Here is a 13208-nt window from a genome sequence, read left to right as displayed (position 1 = left end):
ATGAGTCTATTTGGAATCAGAATAGAGCTGGAAGGGACCCTGGAGGTCTTCTAGTCCAACCCCCTGCTCAAGCAGGAGACTCTATATCATTTCAGACAAGTGACTGTCCATCTTTTCTTGAAAACCCCCAGGGAATTAAACATTAGAATTTTAGAAAAAATAAAAAATGTTAGAAAAATTCATCTGACAGTGTACTGAGGAGTCCTAACCAACCTTTCCCTGACCTCCTGAGAGCAATGGGGAAAGTGAGGCACAGAAACAGTGAAATCGGAAAACCATCTTTGGATTCAAAGATGACATTCAGACATTCCCCGTTTCCCAGAAGCTGCAGAAGGAGAGAATCAGAGTCTGTCCTGGTCTCCTCCTTCATGATTGCCCTGGAGATGCTCTGAGGTCCTTCCTGCCCCCTTTTCTCTGGGATCCCTTCCTGGGGATCACAAAGAGCCTCCGATCCCTCCCAGCCACCATGGGATCGAGTGGGAAAGGAGCCCCAAAGGAAAGAGATCTCTGCATTGGCTATGATGGGGGCTTGGAGGGGACAGGAGACCCACATTCTGGACAAGGAAGATGGAGGGTTGGAGAGAGGAGGGAAGGGGTCCATTTGTGCCAAAGCGGAGCCCCCCCCCTCAGTGGAGGCCTCAGGCACAACCCCCCCCCCATTTTCTGGGCTGCTCCCTCATCAGCCCCTCCCCAGGATGGTCCAGAATGACCCCTGAGGATTTCAGGAGTTGGTACATTCCAACAACTCTCTGCCCACCCAGAATCCCCCTGTCCAAGTGGATCAGACCGAAGAAGAAGCAGCAAAAACTCCCAGCTAATAAAAAATAAACCCTGTTGCCATGACTACGTTCCCTGGCGTCCATCTTTTCTTTTTTTTTGGCCGTTGTAACTTTGAAGCATTATTAAAGATACAGCCATAAATTGAGGACTGCCTGTAACTGACCTGGGTGGAGAAAATAAAACCTTTTAAGGCTCCTGCCTTTGTCAAAGTTTTGGCTATAAGGAGCTCATTGATTTGCTCAATTTATATATGATTCTCAGTATCAGCAAAACCATAAATGCAATTCCCAGCCTTTACGCAATCTAATCAAAGGTTAATAAAAATTTCAAACCAGGGTGCCAATCTAAGGCGACTTTCAAGGCCTCTGATTTAGTTTTAATAGTTACGCTTCATATTTATTTGTTTGTTTGTTTATTTATTTATTTATTTATTTATTTATTTATTTATTTATTTTATTTTATTTTATTTTATTTTATTTTATTTTATTTTATTTTATTTTATTTTATTTTATTAAATTTTTATACCACCCTTCTCCCGAAGGACTCAGGGCGGTGTACAGCCAAAAATAAAACCCACAACTATATGAAAGTTAAAAGACAATTTAAAAATATTGAATAATTTGGCCAAAATACGTTATTTGATTTGAGTTTCTGCAGGAAATTAGACAAAACTTATAGAAATAAATAAAATGCTTTTGGGTATCGCTACGTCTTTCCTATCCCCCATTTTCTTTTTCTATTCCACAGATCTCTATTCTGGCTTGCAACCCCTTCCTACTGAAAGGTCCAGAGCTGCCAAAGGGGCACCCCTGGCATCTCTCCACAGCTGGAACAAAGGTTGTGACATCGTAGCCCGTGTCATAGAAGGTTTCCTGGGCTGCTCTGGGACATCCAAGGGGGCTCATCCTGAGTGCTGAAGAGCATTTCCTTCATGACAATGGCAGGCAATTTCCTGAGACGAATGAAAATCAAGTCCTCAAATAGAGGTAGGAAAAAAATTAAAAAGAAGAGACATTATAATCCTTCACTTTAGCAGGTAGAATAGTAGAATAGTAATTACTCAACTCTGGGTCATCAAACAGTTGAGAAGAGGATTAATACGGCATCATCATCATCATCATCATCATCATCATTATTATTATTATTAGTTAATCTTTAGTGAGATTCACAGCCTTTGGGGCTGGTTAATAGCTCAGCAGCTCGAGTCCTAACCAAGGACCTAGGAACTGTTAAGGTATCGTCGGAGGATGTAAGCTGTTCCGAGTAAGGTGGTTTTTTGTAAAGTCAAAATGTTCAAGTCCGGCAAATTTAGAATTTCTAAATAGCGGGGTAGCCCTTTGGGTATTGCTCCAAGGGCTCCAATTACAATCAGGACAGCACACGATTTCTTTTTCCACAGTCGCTCAACTTCAATTTGCAAATCCCGGTACTTTGTGATTTTTTCTTCTTTTCTTTTCTTTTCTTTTCTTTTCTTTTCTTTTCTTTTCTTTTCTTTTCTTTTCTTTTAATTTATTATTATTATTATTATTATTATTATTATTATTATTATTATTATTATTTATTGAATTTCTATACCGCCCTTCTCTCGAAGGACTCGGGGCGGTGAACAGAATAAGATTTCATATACATATAATAATTTTTTTTTATATAGCAATTGACCATGATATGATAGCATTTTAGATATATGGTAAATATGTGTGCAAACCCCACCTTTTTACTTACTTTTTACTACATCCTGACTCCCTAGCCATCCTGGGTGTATGTTATTTATATCCTTATATATCAGAATTCTTACCCATTGTTCAATTTTTTTTTTAATGGATGTTTCATTTCACAATTAGTCCAGTCTCCAAGTTGGAGCTGGTTGAACCTTGGTGCATCTTAATATTGCAAATGAACTTGCCACGAATAAGAGTTTCTCCCTTCTAATTCTGTTCTGGGAGAAAATGGCTGTAATGGAAAACAAGAATTATTTAAGGTGAAAATAACTTTATTGAGAGGACTAAAATGTCATAAAACAGTTAGCAGGCTGTTCAATACTCCCATCTGTCAGGCCCTGAAAAGTGGGGTTGAAAAGGGGAAAGACAATTATGCCAGCAGAGACTGCAGTTAGATCTTTTTCTATTAAATGCTGGTTTCAGGACAGAGAGACAGAGGAATATCAACAGAAACCTCCTTTTATTCAATAGTCTGAACTTCCAGGCAAGTGTGAAGAGTTGAGATGCCAGAAATATCAGTTGGCATCTAATATTTGAGAATGAAGAACCCAGATGTAGCTCTTGTTATAAAAATCGATGTCTTTAATTGTGGCCAGTAAGTTTGACTTTTTACAGAAGTCTATTTTTTTTCCCAGTGGTACCAGAGGAGAAGCTTCCTGAAATAACCCGAAAGGTAACAGGACGGACTGAGGTATGTAATCCCTATATAGGAGGTTTAGTGAGTTCCTTATCCCCCTTGTAGAGCTACTTTGAAATGGTTGCAAAATACTTTATTTTTATCTAATGTTATTTATAAACTACTCAAGTTAGTTTTCTTTTATTAGAAGTAGCAAATTTAGGTTTTTAGACATAGGGTTTAGGTTTTAGATTGTGAGTTCTGGAATGTATCAGCATCTATTGATCCTATGGGAGTCTGTTTTAAAATCTCTTAAACCACCTAAGGATGCAGAAACAAAAGCTAAGAGCAAAAGCAAAAAGGGCCTTGAAAAGAACATTTAAAAGGAGGCATAAATTGGAAAGACAGTCAGGAGGAAACCCTAAACACAACATGGCGGCAACGACTTCCAAACAACCAACGATAAAGGACTTATTCCAGATAATGGACGTGGCAAGTAAGTCTTCTTCCTTTCTGGGCTCTTCCCCCCTCATAACCTCCATAAATAAGCCCTGCTCCTTGCTGGAGTGAAAGGAGGATGACTGTCTTTCTCTGGAAACGGAGGCTCCATTAGGAGACAGAGGGGAGAAGAAGGATAATACTAAGAGCAATCTTAAAGGAGACTTGGATTTGGTGGCCAAGATTTGCCTCCTGACAGCACAAGCAGCTAGTTCGATATCTGACCACCTTTTGGAAGCAAACAAAAAGATTGAAGCTTTAAAGTCTCTAATCTTTAAATTAGACAAGCAAGTCAATAGCAAAGCCCATGCCTGAAAAAGCACCCTTGATTCTCTGATGGCTCACGTGGACCTGGGACTCCAGGATGGAGAAGACGCAGAGGAGAGCATCATTCTACAGAGACAGGATAGGATTCTGCTCCAAGGGGCTGATACTCCTTTGAACATGGCAGGTGGCATAACAGAGGAGTAACACTGAAGTCTCTTTCCCAACTTTTACACTGCAAGCATATTCTAACGAACTAAGAGAGATTGCTTGGCTCCCCAGCAGATATGGTTGTAAAAGAATATTGTTAACCTTTGGGTAGATTGTTCTTCCTTTGATGTTATTTAGGCTTGAAACTGTTTTAAGGAAATATTCTATTCAGCCAACACGGCTTTTTTATACCACCAAAATTCAGCCTCTGCTGAAGTCTGGGCAAAGAACCAAGACAGCAAGGGAGACTGACTTCAACTCAGAAAATTCCCAAATATTAACAACTAAGCCAAGATCCCCTCTATTAAAAAGGATAGAACAAGATAAGGATAATAAAAAAAGAGAACTCAGATCCACTTAATGGACAGTTACAGTTTATGGATGATGAGGAAGAATTAATCCATCAGGTGGCCACCCTTTGCCCAGGAGACCAACAGCTGATCCTAAAGAAAATTGGGGCAATTAGTTCAATGCTGAAAGCGGCAACTAATGCAACCGAAAGCCTGAACCCGCTGCTTCCTTCTTGCTCCTCCTCTGAGGAATTGCTACCGAGCTCAGTTTCTGAACGCATTAAATCCCCAAGGAATGAAGAGAGAAGGCATGTCAGCCCACAGCAGAAAGGAAAGGAAAAGGATACACAGCAGGAGATAATAGTAGGAGTCCGAATGAAGCAACCAGGAGAACTGTTAGATGAGGAGAAGGAGGGTCAGAGTCAGAGCCTTCGTTCATCAGCCAAAAGGCCAACATCAGATCAAGATCAGGGCAAGACTAACGATCCAGATACAGAAGAGCAACAACAGCAACTACAACTGATGAAGAGGAATATTGGACTTTATAAGAATTGGGTTTATACAGGAAGCAGAGTCAACATCGATCCAGCTCCCAAAACAAGTTGACATTTGGTACCCTTATTCCCCAGTCAACCGACCCAGTCAGAATATCTTCCTCATGGGAGTCCTATACAAATGGTGACTTGGAACATAGCTGGCTGGAAAGAAGTGGTTGGCAGTGAACTAATGAGTTTCTTATCTAAATTTGATGAAATAGCCATCCAGGAAACTTGGCTAACTGAAGAGGACAAATTAGTACAACTGCCGAGCTTTCAAGGATGGGCTTCTCCCACCCAAAAATCAAAGAATATGGGGAGACCCTCTGGTGGACTATGTATCTTTATTAAGCCAGAAGGGAAATGGCAAGGGGAAAAACTATATAAGGAAGATAAGTTTTCATATTTTCTAGTTGTGATATTTAGAGATGAGGAGTTTGAATTAATATTGGTAAATGGATATATCCCTCCAAACACATCCCTGTATTATAACCCTGACTATGGGACATGTTAAGAAGTCATATTAGATGATATATCCACACTGTACCCTCAAGCCATAATTATACTGTGTTTCCCAGAAAATAAGACCCTGTCTTATATTTTTTTGAACCCTGAAAGAATTGCTTGGCCTAATTTTTGGGGAGGTCTTATTATTTTGGGGCACATGGAGCAAGACGGGGCTCCTTTTACCATCTTACCTGATTTCCAGCTCTGTCTCCCTAACCCTAACCAGAGGAAATGGTGGGGACCGGCTGTGCATGCGTTTAAATATTTTTGGGAGGGCTTATTTTCGGGGAAACACGGTATTGCCTGGAGAGTTTAATGCTAAATTAGGCCCATCTTTGCATGAGTTTGCTCAAATGAAAGGATTCCCAAGGGAATTCCTTGATAATCATCCTCAATGGTTTTCTAGGGATAACAAGAGTAATGCTCCTGGTTGGCTTTTAGTCTCTCTAATTTTTAAAGGTAATTTTAGGAGGTCAGGATAATAATTACATATATCCTTTCCTTACATATACCACTCAAGTAGCCTGCTGGGTCTCTTCTGTGTACCAAGAGATAAAGTTGACCTCTTCTCAGAGGTCACCATACATTTAGGTGTGGAAAGTGACCATCATCCTGTGAGTGTGACATTGCGGGGTCACTCAGATGTAAGACCATACGGTGTGGCCAAGAGATGGCTCCTGAGAAACTTGGAGGTGACCCAAGGTAGGAGATGGATCTAGGCTGGAGTTGATACAGGGGCCATGGTAGACTGTCTTCACATGGAGAATGCCATTAACTGGGCCAGAACAATCCAGTCCTCTACTACCGACTGGCTGTCAGTCTCCAAAGCATTCCTTAATCTTGGTGAGATGTTGAAGAAACATCTAATAACCAAACCAAGAGCCTTGATAGTACAGTGGTCTACGCACCCTGTTATTAACACAGCTGCCTGCAATTTACTGCTGGTTCGAATCTTACCAGGCTCAAGGTTGACTCAGCCTTCCATCCTTTCTAAGGTAGGTGAAATGAGGACCCAGTTTGTGGGGGCAATAAGCTGACTTTGTATAAATACACAAAAGTATGAAGGCTATTGCTTAACGCATTGTAAGCCGCCCTGAGTCTCCGGAGAAGGGCGGCATAGAAATCAAATTAAAAAAAAAAAAATCCCCTGCTAAAGGTTTTCCAGCGGGTAGATCTCACTGGTTTGATTTTGAATGCCGGCCATTGAAAGAGAAGTTGAAGGCAGCCATGGGACTTGCTCAGAGGAGTCCTACCGCTCCTAGACAAGCTGAGGTGCTGCCTATAAGAAGAGAATACAAATAACTCATAAAATTAAAGGGAAAAAGTTTTGCTGTTTCAATCTGATCAGAACTCGAACTGGCTGCCCAAAGCCATAACTCAGTCATATTCTGGCACTCTGTAGCAGGAGTCCTAAAGGAAGAGAGATTTGCATCTGAGATACCAATCTCTGCTGAGGACTGGCAGAAATATTATCAATGTCTGTTTGCTTCTATGGAACCTGTAGTGAAACCGTCTTTAAGCAGTGATTTAGTAAACCCCAGAACTCCATCCTGTGCTCAGGCCCAATTTCCTTATGATCTCAATTGCTTTTCAGCTCCATACTTCATGTGTCAATGAGTTGCCCCCAATCCAGCAAGAGTGTCTCCCTCAGCGATCCACCACCAAACGGCCCCCTCAGGTATGCAATCTAAATCTTCTGAGGAATGTTTTGAGGGTCCATTTCTAAGTAGGACAAAGGGGTTTCATGAATGACTGGTTGGATTTTAGAAAGGGAATAAGTTCCATTTTTGGTGGATCTATACTCTATGCTTCTTGCAAGGAGCCCCCAGGAGGGGTCTGTGTGAAGAACAGATGGATCCTGCCTCTCATTCTTAGAAGAGCAACCAAGATGTTGAGGGGACTGGGGGCTAAAACATACAATGAAGGTTACAGGAACTGGGCATGGCTGGTCTCTTGAAGAGAAGGACCAAGGGAGACGTGATAGCAATATTCCAATGTTTGAGGGGCTGCCACAGAGAGGAGGGGGTCAACCTGTTTTCCAAAGCACATGAAGGCCAGACATGGAATAATGGAATGGAAACTGATCAAGGAGAGATTCAACCTAGAAATAAGGATTACTTTACTGACAGTGAGAGCAATCAACCAGTGGAACAGAAGTTGCCTTCCGAAGTTGTGGGAGCTTCATCACTGGAAGCTTTCAAGAAGAGACTGGACTGCCATTTGTCAGAAAGGGTGTTGAGTCTCCTGGTTGGGTGAAGGGGTTAGACTAGATGACCTACAAGGTGCCTTCCAACTGTGTTAATCTGTTAAAAGATGTGCAGAAGCCCAGGGTGAGCGGGGGGATAGTGGAGGGTGAGTGAGCTGATAGATAAGTATATTCCTCACCCGTGCTGTATTTTGACTTTTCCAGACTCCAGCAACATCACAGGGAGGATCGCTGAGGAGCGTCAGGGACAAGACTTTGATGTAAGTCTACCTTGACAATGGGACTGCCTATTGTATCAAAAAAATATAAAATTAACATTAGCAATGGGGTTTCAGAGAGATTAGCCTTTCTTGCAAAGCAGTCTGGTCATTGATAAGACATGTAAAACAAATCAAGGCAAGATAAATCTCTTCATTTCCCCCACAACCTTTAATATAATGTTTAAGCTATAGAATTCAATTGAAAAATGGAAATCTTTTAGGAGGAAAAATGAGAATACAAAACTTACAGTAACGTGGCTGCATAAAGATGCCACCTTTAAAAGAAGCCTTTGTTGAAACAACTTTTGATTTTACGAGAGCATCCAGTCTTTTGGCTTTAGAGCCGATCTGCATGGCACATCCTGCCTTGGAAATCTTTTGCCCACTCTTCCATGCAAAAGGGCTCCAAAATTGTCAGATTGGGGAGGGGGAGCTTCTCCTGTGCCCAGCCCTCTTCTGGTCCCCTCCCCAGGTCTCCACTTGGATTCGGGTCCAGGGCTCTGCCAGGGCCATTCCGAAACTTCGATCTCCTTGTAGGGAAGCCATTGTTGTGTTGACTTGGAGGCCTGGTTTGGGTCCTTGTGGCATCGAAAGGGGAAATTCCTCTTCATCGCCAGCGTTTTAGCAGAAGCCGGAAGGTTTTGTGCCGAAATTGACTGATACTTGGAACTGTCCATAATTCCCTCCACCTTGGCTGAAGCCCCAGTTCCAGCGGAAGAAAAGCAGCCCCAGAGCAGGATGCTGCCCCCACCCCCACCCCCATGCTTCCCTGTGAGCCTGGTGACTCTGGTGGTTTATAAGATTCAGAGACCAAGGCTGTTGCTGTAAGAGGCAACTGAAGAAATGTCAGAAAACCCCTACTCAACAGCTGAACTCGACAGAGTCACCTTAACCGATTTTCACATATTTAATGACTATTACTTAACATCAGTTTTCCCCCATCAAAGGTTTCAGTTTGGTTTTCGACTTGAATTGTGCATCTCATACGTTATGTTAAAGGAGGAAGTATTCTGAAGTGATTTATCTTGGTCTGATTTTTTATTTTACATTTCCAAAACCTGGCATTTTAATAGGGGTGTGTAGACTTTCTTTGCTAAATACTGAAGTAAAAACCATTACTTAAGTAATCCAACTCTTATAAACAACTCTTATAAACATATTAATCCTTAATATTTAAGTAGCTAATCAAATCCCTTAAGACTACCCTGGAGGTGTATCTAAAGTCCATCAAACTGTCACTTTTACTGTCACTTTTACTGAGCCTTTCTAAAAGACCCAATAAATGGTGAAAGCATTGTTAGTAGGAATAGCAACACTGAATTTATACACACACACGCACACATACATCAAGGTATTTTTAATATTTTTCCATTGAAGAAAAAGTTTGATGTTTCAAGTAAAAAAATAAGGCTCTAATTTCTCTCTGATCTTCCTATTGTAAATAGGAACAGAAAGGATAAGTTGTTCTCCCTGAACGAGGAGCTCCTGTATCAAAATGCCCAGCTTGCAGAAAAAAACGCAGAACTCTGCAGGGAGCTGGAGGAGAAACAGAGGAGGTGAGAAATTTTGAGACAGCAACCCCGACTTTCTCTTCCAGGATTTCGAATTCAATTCTCCTTAACTCCCTAGTTTGATGATTCAAGTAAAAACCTGAGGGGGCTAATTTTTGTCTTCCTGTTTTACAGAATCAAGACTTTGGAACAACAAAACCGCCATCTCCACTGCAGGGTTCTGCAGCAAGCTGGGGAGAACCAGGAGCTCCTCAGGGAGAACCAAACACTGCAGGAACAACTGGACAGGTAAGAAATACTGTGACCTACCCCTGATTTTTTGGGATAGGCCTATTATAAGTAAAGGGGTGGGCGTGGCCAGCACAGGAGGCAGCCCTTCCCTTCCCCAGTTACCTTCATGGAGGTTCAGTCCCTTAATTGCAGCCTGTGAATCAGCTGAGCCAGTGAGGGCCAGGCAACTCGGCCCAGATCGCTGGAGCACCACCCTAGCTGCTGGCCTGCCAGGGCCCCTTTCGCCAGCAGTCGCGCTGCCCTGCATGAGCTCCATGGCAGCCCTGCAGTGGGAGGGAGGGGGAGATCATCCCTTCCTCCTTTGCACTCCAAAATCCCGTCTTCCCTGACCACCGAGCCCCCTGCATGCCGCCTTCTCACTGGAGCAAGACGTGCAATTCAATACCGGTATTACCCGTGGAGCCTCCCAGTGCAACGCTCTGCCATCGCTTCAGAGTAAACCTCCTCCTTGCCTGCGCAGGAAAATCTCTTCCTCCCCCAATTTCCTACCGATCGTTCTTTCCTTGGGACTGCAGGTTGTCCCCACAATGCTCCATCTGAAGGTTTCAGCCTTGCAATCCTGGGATGTGCATCTGTGCTGTGATCCTAAAGAAAGGACAGTGTTTGTGTATGTTTGTGTGTGTGTGTGAGAGAGAGAGACAGAGATCTGACCCAACCTTGGAGAGATATCCAGGGCTGGCAGCAATGTGCTCTCTCCCCCCTCCTCTCTCAACCCCCCCCCCCCCATGCCCAAGGCATCCACATCCATTCGCTGTGCATTGTTGTGACCCAGGCCCAAGTAGGTAGTAACCAACGCAAACAGTTCCAAAACAAACAGACTTTATTAGAACAGCTGAGAATTAACTCATTCTCAGTGTAGTCCAAACTAAGTTAAAACAAATTCTTCATAACACAAATTCTTCAGTCTAATCAGCAACCTTGGTATAATTAGGCAAAGTGCCAAAGGCTTCTCTTGGCAAAAGTTCAAAAGCAGAAGACGCCAACCAGAGATAAGTGCAGCAAGGCAAGAACAAGTCTATCAACATTGTTTTCCAAAGCGCCATTGCTGGTTTTTTAAGCCTTATGGGAGGGGCCAATCATCTCCTGGCCTTACTCCCGAGTCGTCCTTTTTGCTTTAGCTGCTCTTGCCTTCTGGCAGCTCTTCTCATGCGTGCACTAGGAATAGGCTCTTCCTGTTCTTCTGCCTCTCTACTGTCAGCCTCTGGAGGCTCCGGAGTCCGCACATCACTCCCCAATGGCCCTGGCCCCATCTCTGCCTCTGATGCAGAGCCCTCATCCGGGCCTTCCCCAGCCTCCAGGACTGGCCCCTGTTTTTCCTCAGCCTCATCGCTGTCCGACTCCGCTGCCAGCTCCGCAGGCTGCTGGCGAACCATAACATGCCTGCAGGGAAAGAACAGAAGTCTGTGGGACTACAATAAAAGAAATAGTTGAGACCTTCCAACTTCGCAGGGTTTTTTCCTTAATGAGTAGTTGGAAGGTCTGAACTATGGTGGGTTTTTTTACCAAAGTCAACAGATTTCTTGCCCTGCATGCGCAGCGGAGAATGGAGCTGGAAAGCAGATTAGTGAAGGGATCATGTGACTGCCTTGGGGTGGGGGTGGAGAGAGACCTGTCTGTGTGTGTGTGTGTGTGTGTGTGTGTGAGAGAGAGAGAGAGAGAGAGAGAGAGAGAGAGAGAGAGGGAGGGAGGGAGGGAGGGAGATCGGATCTCTCTCTCTCTCTCTCTCTCTCTCTCTCTCTCTCTCTCTCTCTCTCTCTCTCTCTCTCTCTCTCCAGCAGCAGTGGCAGAGCTTCAGTGCCTGGTTGGCGGGGCGCTTGTTACCCACCCTGCCTGCTGCCCCAGCTCCATTCTTATGCTTGGTGGTCAAAGTAAAAAAATTGGAGGGCTAATTTCTCTCTGGTCTTCATCATTTACAGAGAGGCAACAGTCATAGGTGCCATGGTGAATGAACGAATGGAACTTCAGCTGAAAATAGACAGCCTAAGATTTGAGAAAATTGCTTTGATAGAAGAGAAGGAGGATATCAGAAAGGACTACACGCAACGACTGAGGAGGTGAGACACGGACTTTCTCAGACCATCCATGCCAAATGCACTCGTTTCCTGATCTCTGTTTCAATTCAAAACTTTGTTTCTTTCATCGAACAAGATAAAATAACATGAGAGCAAAAACATGATTCCAGGATGAAGAATCTACCCTATAAGCGATGGAAGAATAGGTGAAAATTAGAAGGGGAGGCCACATTTGAACACTTACTATTAAATTTTATTATACTACAAACATTCCTACTTTTCTAAAATAAGGTTCCAAAAGAAGGGGAAAAAAACTTAGTATGAATATTGTTACTATTGTTGTTCTTAGACACAAAACTATCAGTGTTACTACATATACTGTTAATTCCATTTAATGGCCGTTTAGATAAAATTGCAGTGGATGTTGTGGCTTATTATAATTAGCTGAATGTTACATATAAGACTCTTCAGGAATTGAGCAAATATTGAAGGAAATCTTCCCCCTCCAGCACCCATAAAAGAGAGAAATTCACTAATCTAAGGCTCCTGACCCTTTTAGTCCTCGGATACAAACCTTGGAGTAAATCTGGTGCAACTGAAGGATTTTTTTTCAAAAGATACAGAGGGCATTTTGGACGCCCCTCCCCCACCCCAGCTGCCCCAAAAATATTGGTGTATTTCCAGAGTGAGAGTTTCCTGGCATCAAAGCAGTTGTTGTTATTGGGAAGGAAGGAAGGAAGGAAGGAAGGAAGGAAGGAAGGAAGGAAGGAAGGAAGGAAGGAAGGAAGGAAGGAAGGAAGGATATTTGGTTGCTTCTCAGGATTGCGTCTTTCCTTCTGATTCTTCCAGAGAGAAACAGCTGAGAGAACTTTCCATCCAAATCCTCAAAGAGAGAGAACGGCAGGAATCCCACAAAGACCCAGGAGGAGATCTAGGAGGATCTTCAGGGGTCTGAGCAGTATCGAAAGAAGCCTCCTCCTCCTCCCTTCTCTCCCTCCTCCTTCTCCTCCCCCTCCCCCTTCCTTCCTCTCCTCCTCCCCTCTTCCCCCTCCCTTCTCCTTCTCTCCTTCTCTTCCTTCCCTCCTCCCCTCCCCCTCCTCCCCTCCCTCTCCTCCTCCTTCTCCCATTCTTTTCCCCTTTCCCCCTTCCCTCCCCTTCCCCTCCCCCTCCTCTCATGTCCTCCCATCCCTCCTACTTTCCTCTCACCTCCTCTCCCTCCCTCTCCCTTCCCCTTCCTCCCCCTCTTTTCCCTCTCCTCCCCCTTCCCTCCTCTCACTAGTCCTCACCGTCCTCCTTTCCCTCCTTCCCTTTTCCTTCCTCCCCCTCCCCCTTCTCCTCCTCTCCTTTCTACTCCTCTTTCTCTTCCTCATCCCCTCCTCCTCTGCCTTCCCCTCCCGCCTCTCTTCCTCCTTCTCCTCTCTTTTCACTCTCAGTCCTCCTCTCCTCCCAAGTCTATATATTATATATAACAAAAGTATTTGTTGTTGCTGTTGATTATAATAACACTTT

The 13208-nt window shown here is 43.6% G+C and overlaps 1 protein-coding gene across 1 annotated transcript; it reads left to right on the top strand.

The window, feature by feature from the left end:
• Positions 1-1702: 1702 nt before the first annotated feature.
• LOC148112195 (uncharacterized) lies at positions 1703-10943 on the top strand. The gene is made up of 5 exons (XM_087877566.1): positions 1703-1766; positions 3134-3189; positions 7014-7097; positions 7830-7885; positions 9331-10943. Exons 1-5 carry the CDS (start codon positions 1712-1714, stop codon positions 9443-9445), a joined length of 366 nt encoding a protein of 121 aa, XP_087733692.1. The 5' UTR covers positions 1703-1711; the 3' UTR covers positions 9446-10943.
• Positions 10944-13208: the final 2265 nt, after the last annotated feature.

This window comes from Pantherophis guttatus, chromosome 12 (assembly GCF_059756535.1).
Source record: "Pantherophis guttatus breed Tessera chromosome 12, ASM5975653v1, whole genome shotgun sequence".
NCBI lineage: Eukaryota > Metazoa > Chordata > Lepidosauria > Squamata > Colubridae > Pantherophis > Pantherophis guttatus.
Note: the sequence above shows the minus strand (reverse complement) of the source record. Positions and strands in the feature narration are given on the sequence as shown.

Bases quoted from the DNA above. Each gene is read 5' to 3' on its own strand.
- LOC148112195 (XM_087877566.1), top strand. From the start codon at position 1,712: ATGACAATGGCAGGCAATTTCCTGAGACGAATGAAAATCAAGTCCTCA. The intron at 3,190-7,013 runs GTATGTAATCCC...ATTGCTTTTCAG, and splicing joins AGGTAACAGGACGGACTGAG to CTCCATACTTCATGTGTCAA. The intron at 7,098-7,829 runs GTATGCAATCTA...TGACTTTTCCAG, and splicing joins CCACCAAACGGCCCCCTCAG to ACTCCAGCAACATCACAGGG.